Source organism: Vitis riparia, chromosome 16 (genome assembly GCF_004353265.1).
Source record: "Vitis riparia cultivar Riparia Gloire de Montpellier isolate 1030 chromosome 16, EGFV_Vit.rip_1.0, whole genome shotgun sequence".
NCBI lineage: Eukaryota > Viridiplantae > Streptophyta > Magnoliopsida > Vitales > Vitaceae > Vitis > Vitis riparia.
The window spans coordinates 23,663,676-23,677,465 of NC_048446.1; the positions used below are offsets into that span (position 1 = coordinate 23,663,676).

Consider the following 13,790-nt stretch of genomic DNA (forward strand, 5'->3'; position numbering starts at 1 on the left):
TTGCGTTGGGAAGATCTTGGCCGTTGATTTAGAGATTAAATTACAAGTTTGTGGACCATTGACCACAATTAAAAAAACATAAAAACAAATTAATAATGCTAGGGTTTAGACATGTAATTTTAGTCACTATTTCCATTTTAAGTTTATTAAAAAAATTACAATTGTATATATAAAAGGACAAAATTACCCTTCAACCTTTCAACCCCAACCCTATTCTTCAACATCATTTTTCTTTTATTTTCTTTAATAGTGAAAAAAAAAGTACATCTTTCTTTGTTTTTTTCTTAAAATAATTCCCACAAGAGGATATAAGCCTCGTATCATACACCAAGTGTTCAAATATTAGCTATAGTGTTTTATATACCCTTAATTTCTAACTGTCAATAACCGTATTTCCAACTATTTCTTCCTCTAGAAATAGGGATTTAAGTGTCCTCTATCGAAAGGAGAAGTAAATCCTCCCTTTGCCTTTTTCATCTTTGTCATCCAAAATTTCAAAAATAAAAAAATAAAAAAAATGTTGAAGGCGATGGTTTCTGGCCTTCTTACCATCGCCTTCGTCTTCTTTGTTGTTTTCACCCCCACTACCCAAAAGGGTCACAACAATTTTTACCTAGCTCGTCGCCTAGGCCACAATCGAGTAGCATTTAACCCTTTAGTTGAGGAAATTGAAGAAAAAGCTAGAGAAACTTCTGACCATCATTTTTTTTTCAATTTATCAAATATTTTTCTAAATGATGTTGAGGACAAATACGAATTTGTTAGCCAAGTGAAAAATCTAAACATAACAATGAGGCTAATGGTTTTGTTTCCTTTGCTAGATGTAGAACCACGTGATGGGTTCATTAGCCTAAAAGAACTCGAGCATTGGAATATGCAACAAGCGATTCATCGATTGAGTTACAGGACACATAAAGAATTGGTATTGTTTGACCAAAATGAAGATGGGGCTATCACTTTTAGGGAATACCTCCCTAAAATCTCTTATCAAAGTATAGGTAAGTGAATTATTTTGTTTGGTTTATTCTCTATACGTTCCCAAGTTTCTTCTATTTTCTCTCATTTTCTTGGTAGCCAAATGGATTGTGATGTTAATCGTTGTATGCTAGAAAACAATGGCATGACACATGGTGAAGCTGGATGGTGGGAGGATCAATTCAAGAATGCCGATTTTGACAACAATGGAGCTCTCGGCTTTGAAGAATTCAAAGAGTAAATTTATTCTTTCTCCCTTATTTTCTTCATATTTTTGTCAAATTTGATCAATAAAATCCACATTTTCTTGCAGTTTCCTATACCCAAAAGACAGCGAGAATGCAACAATTCAAAAATGGATCTCAAGAGAAAAAATAAAGCAAGTCATCATCTCATCCTACATTTCATTTCTGTTATGTTTGGTTCCTAAAAATTTAAAAGAAAATAAGAGGAAAAGAAAAAGAAAAAAAATCAACATTAATAATTTATTTTACATAATTCTTTAAAAACTCATTTTATTTTTTATTTTTTTTTATTTCTATATAAAGATTAAATAGTTTGAAAGAATATAAAAGTTTCTAATTAATTTTAATTATATTTTATTTATAGGAATAAATATAACTTATATATGTCTCTTTTTGTCGCCCTTTCCTCTTATTCATGCATGATATCATTCCAATTTAGGCAATTTGACCACGACAACGATGGAAAACTCAGCTACATCGAGTTTCAAGAACAACCATTCAATCTCTACAAGACTTATGTCGGATTCGAGAATTCTGGACTTGTAGCAGCTGAACCCAAAGAAAAATTTGCTGAACTTGATGCGAACAAGGATAGGTTTGTTCATATATGATCTTGCCAATGACCATTTTGTTTGTTAGCATCAACTCATGCTACAAAGTTTCGGTCTCAGGTATTTGAACGAGGAAGAAATGAAGCCCATTCTACATTACCTTCATCCTGGGGAATCAGCTTATGCTGGGTTTTACTCAAAGTATTTGATTCATGAGGTTGGTTTCAATCTGCTCATGCTGGAATCATGCTATGTTAAAAAATACATAAAAAAAAAAAAAGAAAAGCAAGATGAAATTCATATTTTCTTACTTTGATTTAAAATTTTAGGAAACTTCAAAACATTTTAGAAAAAATTTCTAACTCTTACGTTTATTTGACTCAGGCTGATGAGAACAAAGATGGACGTTTATCATTGCAAGAAATGATCAACAATGAGAATCTTTTCTACAATATTGTCTATGAAGGCACTGATGATGATCTCCATCATGAATTTTGATTTTGACTGTTGTTTGGCTGAGAAGAAAATTTACAATGAGATGGGAAATTGTGTAGAAAATTAAGGAGTCGTTTTTTTTATAGACTCCAGATTTTCTTCTTTCTGCTTTTATTTCTTTTACAATTGACTAAGATTTTTGGTGTAACATTCATGTATAGACTCCAAAATTATTGGTCAATGTAGTGAGATTCATTTTTGGTTGCACACAATTCCATTTATTTTTATTTTTTAATTTCTAATTGTATTTTTTTTTAGATTCCATCATCGCTACTTTTGATAAGTACCGTTTAAATTATCTATTTATATTTTAAAATTATATTTGGTTACCAAAAATTTTGAAGGAAGAAGATAAAAAGTTATAAAACTTTTCTTTTGTTTGTTTGGTTATCATTTGAAAAATTGAGAAAAAAGAGTTAGAATATTAAGAAATATATTTTTCTCAAACTTTCTTCACCTTTGTAGAAAAATCTCCTAACATTTTTTCTCATTTTCTTCCAAATACTATTAGTTTGTGGAAAAATTGAAGAAAAATATGAGAAAAAAAATAGAAAGAAAGTCACGATATTATCATAATTATCGAACAAATACGATGACATCAATAATTAAAAATCGAAATTGTGAATTACATTTAGGGAAAGGGCATCAATTCCTAAATTTAAAATTTTAAAACTAATTGAAATAGTTGATTTTAATTGATATTTAGATGAATGTGAATTATTATTATATTTTAATAAAAAAAATTTAATGAAAATTAAGGATAGTTTATTTTGGTTTTGTTACATGGTAAGATTGGGCCGGGCCGGGCCGGGCCGGCCCGCCCAAGGCCAGGCCAGCCCAGTATCACCTGAGCACACTCTCGTTCTACATGCATTAGGGTTTGCCAGCAGCATCTCTCTTTGATCGAAAGCATTCGGTCCATCTCTGAGTTCAAGCCTTCAAGGTAGGTACCCCTCCAATCTCTATTCCTAATTAGTTCAATGAGATTTTAGATTACGTACAAGCGTTTGGGTGCTGAGAAAATAGTGAGAACATGAAAGACGAGTTTGAATCCTAAATTTTTCACCATCTAGGAGTCGAGGTAGTAATCATAATATGTTCTTATTTTTTATTTTTTGAATTTTGATTTATCTTCGTTTGATTGGTAATCCTAACAGAGGGTTGAATTTCACTCTCAGTGCTTTATAGATTGGGAATGTATTGCTGTGAGTTTTGAATTCTAGGCTCTCTCTTTTAACAGCCGTGAAACTATTACTAGTTTGGATTACAGCTCACGATGAATTTTTTTTATTGATTAACGGTATTTGCTAGTTGGGAATGTTTTCTTGTATAAAAACAGATTCAGTTTTGATGCGGAGAGAATATGTAACAAGTAATTAAAATTTTGACTTGCAAAATTTTCACCAAATGATTCGGGAATACAGAAAAATGCCACTTAAAATTGACCCTGCTGAGGGGCTTTTTCCTTTTTTCCTTTTCTCTAGCAAAAGATGAGAAATGACTTAGGAATGAAAATGTTGTTTTCTTTCATAGCTGTATTTTTTTGGAAACCAAAAAGAGGGATAGGTTTCTCTTGGAATGCTTTTACCTTGTCAATGCAATTGTTCAAAATTTTGAATTCTAGGGATTCATTGTGGACTATAGTTGTAAAAGGTGCAAGACGCACCTAAGGGGCAAAAGTCGTCTACAACTTAGGCTCAAGGTGCAACACAAGGCGCGCCTAAGTGAAGTGAAACCTTTCCAGGGATGCATGTCAATTTTGTAAAATATGATCCAATCAATAAAAAATTTAAGATTCCAAACATTTAAAAGAAGCATTTGACAAAAAAGTAATCAAATTATGTATATTTCAATATACAATTAGAGATTTCAAGAATAGAAGTGTTCATAAAGGAAAAATAAAGTAGACGAGGTGCACCTCTTCAACAAGGTACATGTCTTGGCAAGCAAGGCGCTATGACTAGGGAGTGGTTGAGCCTTGGGCCTAGGTGCGCTTTACGGGCGTTTTTTAAAACTATGTTCTGGACTACATGGAAAATACCATATGATCACTGAAGTACATTTCCCTATTGATGCTGAAACCCTTTTTTTTTTTCTTGTTATTGGGCTGAATTCTTGTGACAATAACCATGGAGAATTGCTCACATAGATGAGGAAATATTAGAAAAAATTGGCTAATTCTGGAATGGATGAGAAAGAGAGGAATTTGCAGAAGATGTCATTTGGAATGACAAATGTAATTGGTTCAGCCACTGATTTGAACATCCATTGTTTGTGAAGTGGAATATTTTGCAAAGGCTATCCTTCTTCATAATTTCTTATGCATTATGCTTATAAAAAGAGGAAATTCTTGAACAGTTTCTGCAATTAATCTTATATGAGTGTATATTATCCTTTTATGGTGGAGAAAATTTTATCTTACCTGTTCTTCTATTTTGAAAATTCCAGGCCTCTTCCTTTCAGCTGTCAGGCGGCCTGTATTGGACTCCTTTGAAACGTCCAAGCAAGTTCATCAACCTGCCTTAAATGATGCAGTATCAAATTTTGCAAAATGTTCATCTCTGTAATTAATTCGTTTTGCCTTACTGTTGAATGGTTACATATTTAAACTGATTTTTAGAGTCTGAACACGTTTTCATTTTTAAGATAGTAGGTAATTTAGGAAAGTATGAGGTTTGAAATTTCTCTTAAATCACACTAGTTCACTGGCAGCTTGCTAAGTTTGAAGAGAACATTTAATGCCATCAGTGACTATACCTGGAGATGAATATCTTACTATCTATATGTGGTATTATTAGTATTTTCTAGTTGGACGGAAGCAATAAAAAGTCTATGCACTGTATGCTTTATCCTTTCATCCTTTCATTTTAACTATTTAATGGGGCAGACTTGGATCTAACAGTTTTGTATAAAAAAGATTTGGCTTGAATAAACATTCACTAAGTACCTACCATGTTATGAAAATCGAAGCCTTTGGAAGAAAGGAAGGGGAACAAAAAAAGGGTATAGACTCTCATCTTAAAAAGGAAAATGAAGAGCTCTAAAGTGCATAATAAGTATAGTGAATTTAATTTTATCGGTTATAACCGATAAATAATAAAAAGGTGAATTTATTATGGTCTTTAAAGTGAAGTTTTTATGGTTGTTATAGTGAAATAAGAGGAAATGAGTGATATAATAGGGGTACTTTAAGTAGAAAAAGTCTATAAACCCTACATACTTATAATAGGGGTACTTAAGGAAGAAAAAGTCTACAAACTCTTCGTTGTGAAATATGAGTAAATGAGTGATATAATTGGGATACTTTAATATGAAAAAGTCCACAAACTCTTCATACTTACAATGGGGATACTTTTGGTCGCATTTATTTGTACTCTCATATAATGGGGTGTGTGTGTATATAGTTTTTAAAAACATATTTAAAACTAAAAGAAAGAAATTAATTTGAAATTGGCACATTCTTAACCTTCTTTCTCCTAGGGTTTTTTCAGTGCCATATTGCTCTTCTTCACACTTTCTAGTTTCTCCTAAGGTTTCTCAACATCATTTTGCTCTGTTGATCCGTGACTATAGCAGAACTGTGATTCCCAGGTGATTTCAATGCTACACATCTTGGCGAAATTAGGGTTTTGGGTACTGATTCATGTATGATTCCAGGTCTGCTGATCTCATTTGCTCTGTATATTTCTTCAGTTTTGCATTCACTATATTGTCTTTGATCTGTATTTGGGGGTAAATGTTCTGGGTTTTCATTGTTTTTGCAAGATCAAATGGGCGGTGTTTCATTGGTTTTGTTCACTAATTTGTTCTACCGATGTGAATTTTCTTGTTTGACTTTTGTTTGGAACTTTATTTTTTATCTATATTCACTGCTAATTTTTCTGGGGTTTTGTTCTTTCTGCTAATCAGTGTTGTTGAAAATTCAATTGTGTGGTTGGTTTTGTGCTCAAAACGTAACTTGGTCTCTGTTTTTTTTAATGTTAAATTGTTTGTTTGTCTGCTGACTGCTCACTATTTGCACATGGTAAACAGAAAACCAAGCACAAGAGGTGGGAAAGAATAGTTTGCAAACTTGGTCTTACACCCATTGTGGCTGAGTTGCAGAGGAAAGGAACTTGACTTGGAAGAGGGTCCATGAAAGGAGGAAGGAAGAATCTGAAAAGGGCAGCTGAGGAACAGACCTTGACTCTTCAAGAAGGTCAAAGCATTATGCAAGTTGTGTCCCTTCGAGGCTCCAATCTCATTGAGGTACCATCTCTCCCTTTTTTAAACATCAATCTATGTGGTTTTCCACCTGCCCGATTTGATTGTTGTTCCTTTTTTTATTCCTGATCACTAGGTATGCGATTTGTGTTTATCTATTGATTGTGCTTTTTTTGCCCAATTATGCATCTGCCTAGGTAATGGATGCTCGAGGCGAGAATTCACTGGCGTTGTTTCCAGCCAAATTTCAAAAGAGCATGTGGATAAAAAAAGGTTTTCACTCCTCTCAGACATAATGCTTTGCTAATTTTATGCCGGAAGAGCTCCTTGTATTGATTTGTTTCTTTCTATTCTCATCGGTGTTTTGTGCCTAGGAAGGGCAAGTTACTTTTGGTCCAAACTCATCTATGCTTTCATGAACTTCTTGATTTAACCTTTCAGTTGGTGAGCTACGTTTTCGGTGGACCATCGTTTGACTGCCTTTTGTTTGCCACTTTTCTTTCATTTATGGAGTTTTATTCCACCTTTTTCTTTGGACTTTTCCTGATTTCTGTTGACATCCTCTTATGGATTGGAAAACAATAATAGGATTCTTTTCCAATATGCAGGGAGTTTTGTTGTGGTTGATGAAAGCGGAAGGGAGAAAGCTATGGAGTCGGGTAGCAAGGTGGCATGTATTGTTTCTCAAGTTCTCTTTTATGAGCAAGTCCGTGTGCTTCAGAAGTCTATAGAATGGTGTGTTGTTTCTTCACATCTTAAAGAGTAGTAAGCAATCAAACAATATGTCACTACTCCTATAGAAAAGAAGTGCCATATTTTTTGAGAAACAATATGCTTGTTCTAAATTATGACTTTCCAAAAAAGGGGTAGCTAACAAGCTGAAATCCAGCCTACCAACAAGTCAAAGACTGAACCCAAACAAAGCGTTTTGAGTCAAATACTTGTTTGAAGTACTTAATGGTTAAATCCAGATTCTACCCTGTGCTTGTTGTTGCAGGGCGGTCAGCACCCCAAGGTTTGGGTCCTCATGGAGAGTCCTAATGGCTTAGCCATGGAAGGTTCCTCGATTATAAAAAAAAAAAGTTAAATCCAGATTCTGGACATCATTTTGCTGAGAAGTACTGAGATAATAGAGACTTAGTGATCACTTTTTAAATTCAGATTGTGACTCCAAAATCCAAACAAAAAATTCTTTGTTGAAGGAATTCCAAGCATTGTATTCTTTTGGACCAACTGCACTTGACTGATTCCTCAATTCTACAGTCCCATTTCTATAACCTTATTTGTACATACAGCCGCCTGTATGAACCTAAGGCTAAGTAAAGTTGTGAGCCTTGTCTCCCGTTTCCCTTATGGAATGAAGCATGCAACTTAGGAATTTGGATCAGCTTGACAACTTGTTTTGTTTTGGAATTTATGTGATAGTTCCCATTGAAAATTTTCCCAAGTAGATCATAATTACTACTTGATTGTGATGCCAAAAAATGCAACCACAGTTTGGATAATGAGACCAATGCCGTTTTTGCTTGTTGCAGAGTTAGCAAAATTTTTTAGATGATTTTTATTTTTGCAAGGTATATGCTTACTTCTAACTCTGATGCAGGCCCGAAATCTTTAAATCAACACTCCTGCATGATTCTAATGGAACCTCCTTGCATAGTAACACCTCCCAACAAGAAGAGTTTAAATCAACAGCCCGGCATGATTCTAATGGAAACTTGCATTGTAGCACCTCCCAACAAGAAGAGGATGAATCCAACTCCAGTGATGATGATGGTCTACCCCCATTAGAAGCCAATATGAATAGAATCAGACCATTAGAATTGCAGTCAGATGCAGTGTCAGATTCAGATTCAGATTCATAAGTTAATATAGGTATTTTAACTGTTCAACTTATGTCTCTTTGTGTATGTTTTAATGAAGCTTTTGTCAGCTTGGGTTGCTAAACATGTTCAATAAATTAAAAACAGGTTTTTGAGAATTTATTCTGAAAAGCAAGTGATTTTTAGGGTGATCTAGGAAACAGAGGATTCATATAAGTGCACAATTGTTTCTCTCATATTTGAGTTCTCTTGACAAAATTTTGTTCCTAAAAAGTAAAAACAATCGGGAACTATTTCTTGAAAATTATTTTCAAAACCTTATGATTCATACAAGTGCACAATAATTGTCTCTCATATTTGAGTTCTCTGACAAAATTTTGTTTCTAAAAACAATTGAGAACTATTTTTGAAAATTATTTTCAAAAACTTACTTTTGAGAATGGTTTTCTGAAACATTGCCAAAGAGAGTCTTAAATTTCTCTCTTTCGTTCTATATCAAACGGCTAGACACCTAGAAATCTTAACACATAATTATCGTTATTTACTATCACACAAGTTGTTTGATTCATGAGGTTTGTGACTTTCCAGAAACATTCTAATAACGGATATTTGAGTATTTTCTAACTCGTGCATTTCTTGAATTCAGGTTGATGATAATGGAGATGGGAGTTTAACAATGGACAATGAATCTAATGATCAAATCATGGAGGCATTGAAGATGATCTCCATGAACAACTTTGGCATGGGCACTGTTTGATCAGGATGATGAAGATTCAATCTCCCTTAATGGCGTAGATTCATTTTGCTTGTACCCAACATATTGGTTAAAAATCTTTGCAAGAAAGATGTAGCGTCCGTTTGGAAACCATTTTTAGAACATCTCTTAAAAAATAGTTTTTTTGAAAATGTTTTTTAAAAACATATTTTTATTATTTCTGAGAATAAAATTTTGATTGAGGATTTAAAAATAAAAATCATTTTATTTATTTATTTTGAATGAGGGTTTATTTTGAACGAAGGTCAGTAAAAGACAACACTTACAAATTAAATTAAAATTTGTTCTTGAAAAGGGTATGTTTTGGGAACGAGTTCTACAAAACTTAGTTCATGTTAAATTTTGTTTTGGTAAGATTTGCATGACAATGTTTTTATAAAACAATTTTTAATAGCCCTTATTAGAAACATAAATTGTTTGGTACGATTAATTTATAAGAACGTTATTAAAATTGCATATTATAGGAAAATTTTAGAAACAAATATTAAGAATTAAAATTTTCAAGTTTTTTCACTTTGTTTAATTTACAAAATTCTATTAATGGTTTTAATAATTAATTTAAAAAAAAATATTTGGACCAAAATTTATCAATAACCAATAAATAAATAAGGTGAAATTTATTTTTATTCATAACCATAGCAGTCCAATTCCAAGTTGCAATCGCAAAGACTCGTGATCAAAGCCAACGGCTATGATTTATTATGCAGATAATCATAATAATTATGATTTATCACATGAAACACCGAATAAAACCCGTAAAAATAAAATAAAATTAATGGGTGTAAATTCGAAATTCTCGTCTTATTCTTCACCCTCTCTCTTGGGTTTCTCCTGACCATTTGGCTCCTCTGATTGGTGACTACACCGGGATCGCGATTTCCAGGTGATTTTATCGCCACCCTTCTTAATCCCACTCGCAATTGGTGTCGAAATTAGGTTCTTTTTGGAATGATTCGTGTGTTCGATTCGGGTCTGCTGATCTTATGTGCTCTGTATTTCCTCAATTTTGCTTTCAGTACTTTATTTTTGATCTGCATTTGGTGGTCATTTTTATGGGTTTTCGTTGTTTTTGGAATTCATTGGTGTTCAGAAATGGGTTGTGTTTCGTTGGTTTGTTTGACTAATTTGTTCTACTGATCTGATCTGATTTTTTTTTGTTTTTCTTGCGAACTTGTTTTTTTGATCTATTTTCCTGCTAATTTTTGTGGTCTTTCGTTGCTTCTGCTAATCGACGTTGTTCAGAAATGGGTTGTGTTTTGTTGGTTTTTTGCTCGAAACTGTCTTTGGTCTCTGTTATGGTTCTTTTTTGTTTATTCCAAAGTGCTTGTTTGTTTGCTGAGAAAATGAAGGAAAATTGAAAGCAATGAAAATTTAAAATGTCAGATTTTCCACTATTTTTGTTAGGAGACAAGCAGAATCTCCACTCAACTGTACCTAAGAGTATTTGGGTGAACCTGTAGATTTTGAACTTTTCTTTTTTCCTTTCCTTATTTTTGTCTGCATCAAAATGCTAGGGCTTTTTTTATTATGCAGAAAATATAAAATATATTTGTTATATAAATCAATTAACCTAAAATTAATCATGGGATTGAATTACGGATTTTCTGTGTTGCAGGAACTCCTAAAATTTGGCGTTCCCTCTGAATTCAGATACCTTTTTAGCCGTTCATCTGGGTGAATTCATCAATCAAGAAAAATGCAGTTTTTTGGAGGGTCGGACATCAGCCCATTGCCTCCACCACCAACGGCATCTGGAAACAATGCCCACATGATGTATGTGTTCAATAAGAACGGGGTGTGCTTGCTTTACAGAGAATGGAATCGCTCCCTTAGGACTCTGAATGCCCAACAAGACCACAAGCTCATGTTTGGTCTGCTTTTCTCTCTTAAGTCCTTAACAGCTAAGATGGATCCCACTAGGTATATTTTCTTCTCTAATCTTCACTTCAAACTGAAACTGTTTTTAAAGTGTTTGAGCATTTTCAAAATGAACGGTTTTTGAAAGCATAAGTTCATCCTTTTTAATAGAATTATGATGTATATATAAACTCAAATGTGACTACAAACTCAGACAGTCAGAACATCATGTAATGAAAAAACATACCCAGTTCTCAGTCAATCCCAAACAGTTGGGTTGAACTCCCTATCTATTGCTCATGAAGTCTCTAGGACCACCTTCTATGAAATGACTGAGATACAGCTTCTGGTATTTCTAAGCACGAGGAGTAAACATGCTCATGAATATCTTTTTTCTTTTTTTGAAATTTGTAAAATGGTTTTATGCTGAAGGAGCTTAGGTTAAAATCTAACCATGGTGAGAAACATGATGAACTCATGTTGGATACTGTTTGTAGAAAATCGAATGTTTCTTCCTCATTATCAGTACTAATACTTCTTTAATTATTGAATCAATGTTTCGTAATGTGAATTTTCATTCCCTTTTAGATTGAACAATATTTATTGATTGAATTCAATATATAGTTTCTACTTTCTAGATAAGTCACTTGTTAGAGTTCCCAAACTCTTACATTGTTCCAATATTAAGCCTGTTGAACCCCGGGGCACTTCATTTAGTGCCTAACAATGTCTTCCATTGTTCTTGATGATGTATAAGTTATTGATTGTGCATATAGGGTTGTCTTCTGTTCCTAATTTTTTTTTTTTTTTGGTAGTGTGGAGAAGGGAAACCTTGGGGTACCTCAGTTAACTGGTCAGGGGTGTTCATTTCATAGCTTTCGTACTAATACATACAAACTAAGTTTCATGGAAAGTCCATCTGGGATTAAGGTTAGTTAAAATATTCTTGCTATGGATTTTTTCTTTTTTTAATTTATTAGTGATGCATGTAAATATGTGTTGGTTTAATTATTTTGAGCGTAGGAAACCTTAATATCGGTTGTCGTGACACACTGCATATATCTTTTTTTGCAGATTATCTTGGTCACTCATCCTAGGACTGGTGATCTACGGGAATCCCTAAAGTACATTTACAACTTGTATGTTGAATATGTTGTCAAGAATCCGCTCTATTCTCCAGGAATGCCAATCAGGTACCAAATCAACGTATTATAGTTTTGAACTCATATACATAGGCTGAGGATTTTGGCCTGTGGCTATCATAAATAGAAACCGTGCCCACGCAATGTGACACTGGAGATTTCCTTTGGGAAATATCCAAGGTGAGTCTCACATGTATCCAAAGACAAGACTCGAATGAGTGTCAGCTATGACTTGGTGTTTGACCCATCATAGTTGGATGTTGACACCTTTATCACCCCTTTTTTTTTTTTTTTTGTTAAAGAGGTTAAAATAAATTGAAATGCATGTTACAAAGGTCGGCACATTTCTTATCATACTTCTTTTGCTAGGATTAATAACCAGATCTTACTTTTCTGAACTAGTTTCTCTTCTAGGTTCTTTAAAGTATCTTAACTGCAACAACAATCAAATTCTTACCAGCTACACCTGTAATTGCTTTGTGCAGGTCTGAGCTATTCAATATGACTCTTGACCAATATGTCCGAGGTCTTGGGTAGTATCACAAGGTAGCGTTTAACTACCAATTTCTTATGAAAGCTATTTCTTTCAAAAGAGTCAATTATAAGTAGTGTTGCTGAGAAAATTATTTTGGGGCGAAATATAGGTTGCTGGTTTGGTGGTAGGCGAAGAGAATTGCGTGCATTACATTACCAGCTGCAATTTATGCCATGTTTGGAACATTGGAATAGAGAATCGAGACAAGAAATCAATTCCATTTTCCATTCACTAATGCATTTCGATTGTTTTTAAAACGGGAACGGGGATAAATGAATTAATTGTTATGAAAGTCAAATCACACTCATTAGGATTTTGATTCCTTGTATTATGATTCACCTTCATTCTCATTTTATTTCCATTCCTATTTCCACATATCAAACACCTTAACAGAGTCGAGGTAGTAATTGAATGGGAGGTTCAATATGCTCTCCCTGGATCCAATGGTGGTAAGCATCTGGTTTGCTGGCATGTTCCAAGTTCCAACTCTGATTTTGCTTGTCTTCTAACCCTGATGCAGGCCAGAGAAACCTTCAAAATCAACAACCACCCTCCATTGATTGTAATGGAACCAGGCACAGTAAGAACCCCTAGAGCATGAATCCAACCCAAAGTGATGATCAAGGATTTCCCAATTAGAAGCCAAGCCAACATGAACAGAATCAGACCATTTTAGGATTGGAGTCAGTAGCAATATCAGATTCCGATTCTGATTCAGATTCAGATTCATGGGTTCCTGCATTTTAATCATAGGTATTGTAACAGTTTCAAACTTGTGTTCTTAATTGAACTTTTGTCAGAATCTCTACTACTCTCTCTTTTCGAACCTTTAAACTTCCACTTCTTCATTGTCAAGCTCTACCGTTATAGTTGAGAAGTTGAGATGGTAATGGGACGGGCGGGGAGAGGTCATCCCCCCGAACCTGCTCTCAAGTGGGCTTATTTATATATATAAAAGTTAAAATAAGTAAATGAGTACGAAGTGAGATATAAAAATTAAAAATAATTTATTAATTTTAATTTTTTTTAATGATATTTTTCCGAACATAGTTTTTGTATGTATTATAAAATCCTAATATGATCATACCATCCTCAAGAATAAAGTAAAAAATAATTAAAATCGTTACTCATAAATGGTTTTTATGAGTTTAAAATATTTATTACTCATAAATTGAATTGAAAATTTTAT

General features: G+C 33.5%; 3 protein-coding genes across 13 annotated transcripts; all 3 read left to right on the forward strand.

Moving 5' to 3' along the window:
* Positions 1-518: 518 nt before the first annotated feature.
* LOC117934224 (calumenin-A) lies at positions 519-2,471 on the forward strand. The gene is made up of 6 exons (XM_034855881.1): positions 519-998; positions 1,110-1,212; positions 1,289-1,354; positions 1,660-1,815; positions 1,892-1,988; positions 2,156-2,471. The coding sequence occupies exons 1-6, from the start codon at positions 530-532 to the stop codon at positions 2,267-2,269; spliced, it is 1,005 nt and encodes a 334-aa protein (XP_034711772.1). The 5' UTR covers positions 519-529; the 3' UTR covers positions 2,270-2,471.
* Positions 2,472-3,146: 675 nt separating this feature from the next.
* Positions 3,147-9,183, forward strand: LOC117934124 (probable RNA-binding protein EIF1AD). Of its 10 annotated transcripts, none has more exons than XM_034855746.1 (8): positions 3,147-3,209; positions 4,715-4,829; positions 5,858-5,923; positions 6,299-6,514; positions 6,667-6,742; positions 7,078-7,204; positions 8,073-8,344; positions 8,939-9,183. In XM_034855746.1, the coding sequence occupies exons 4-7, from the start codon at positions 6,401-6,403 to the stop codon at positions 8,332-8,334; spliced, it is 579 nt and encodes a 192-aa protein (XP_034711637.1). In that variant the 5' UTR covers positions 3,147-3,209; positions 4,715-4,829; positions 5,858-5,923; positions 6,299-6,400; the 3' UTR covers positions 8,335-8,344; positions 8,939-9,183. The 10 variants fall into 10 exon arrangements, with proteins under 10 accessions (XP_034711637.1, XP_034711644.1, XP_034711639.1 ...); XM_034855753.1 differs by having other exon boundaries at positions 6,371-6,514; XM_034855748.1 differs by having other exon boundaries at positions 5,858-5,911.
* A 660-nt stretch (positions 9,184-9,843) lies between these two features.
* Positions 9,844-13,449, forward strand: LOC117932908 (trafficking protein particle complex subunit 1-like). 2 transcript variants are annotated; one of them, XM_034854225.1, is made up of 6 exons: positions 9,844-9,950; positions 10,683-10,987; positions 11,740-11,854; positions 11,999-12,117; positions 12,552-12,612; positions 12,711-13,449. In XM_034854225.1, exons 2-5 carry the CDS (start codon positions 10,764-10,766, stop codon positions 12,601-12,603), a joined length of 510 nt encoding a protein of 169 aa, XP_034710116.1. In that variant the 5' UTR covers positions 9,844-9,950; positions 10,683-10,763; the 3' UTR covers positions 12,604-12,612; positions 12,711-13,449. The 2 variants fall into 2 exon arrangements, with proteins under 2 accessions (XP_034710116.1, XP_034710115.1); XM_034854224.1 differs by having other exon boundaries at positions 13,122-13,449.
* Positions 13,450-13,790: the final 341 nt, after the last annotated feature.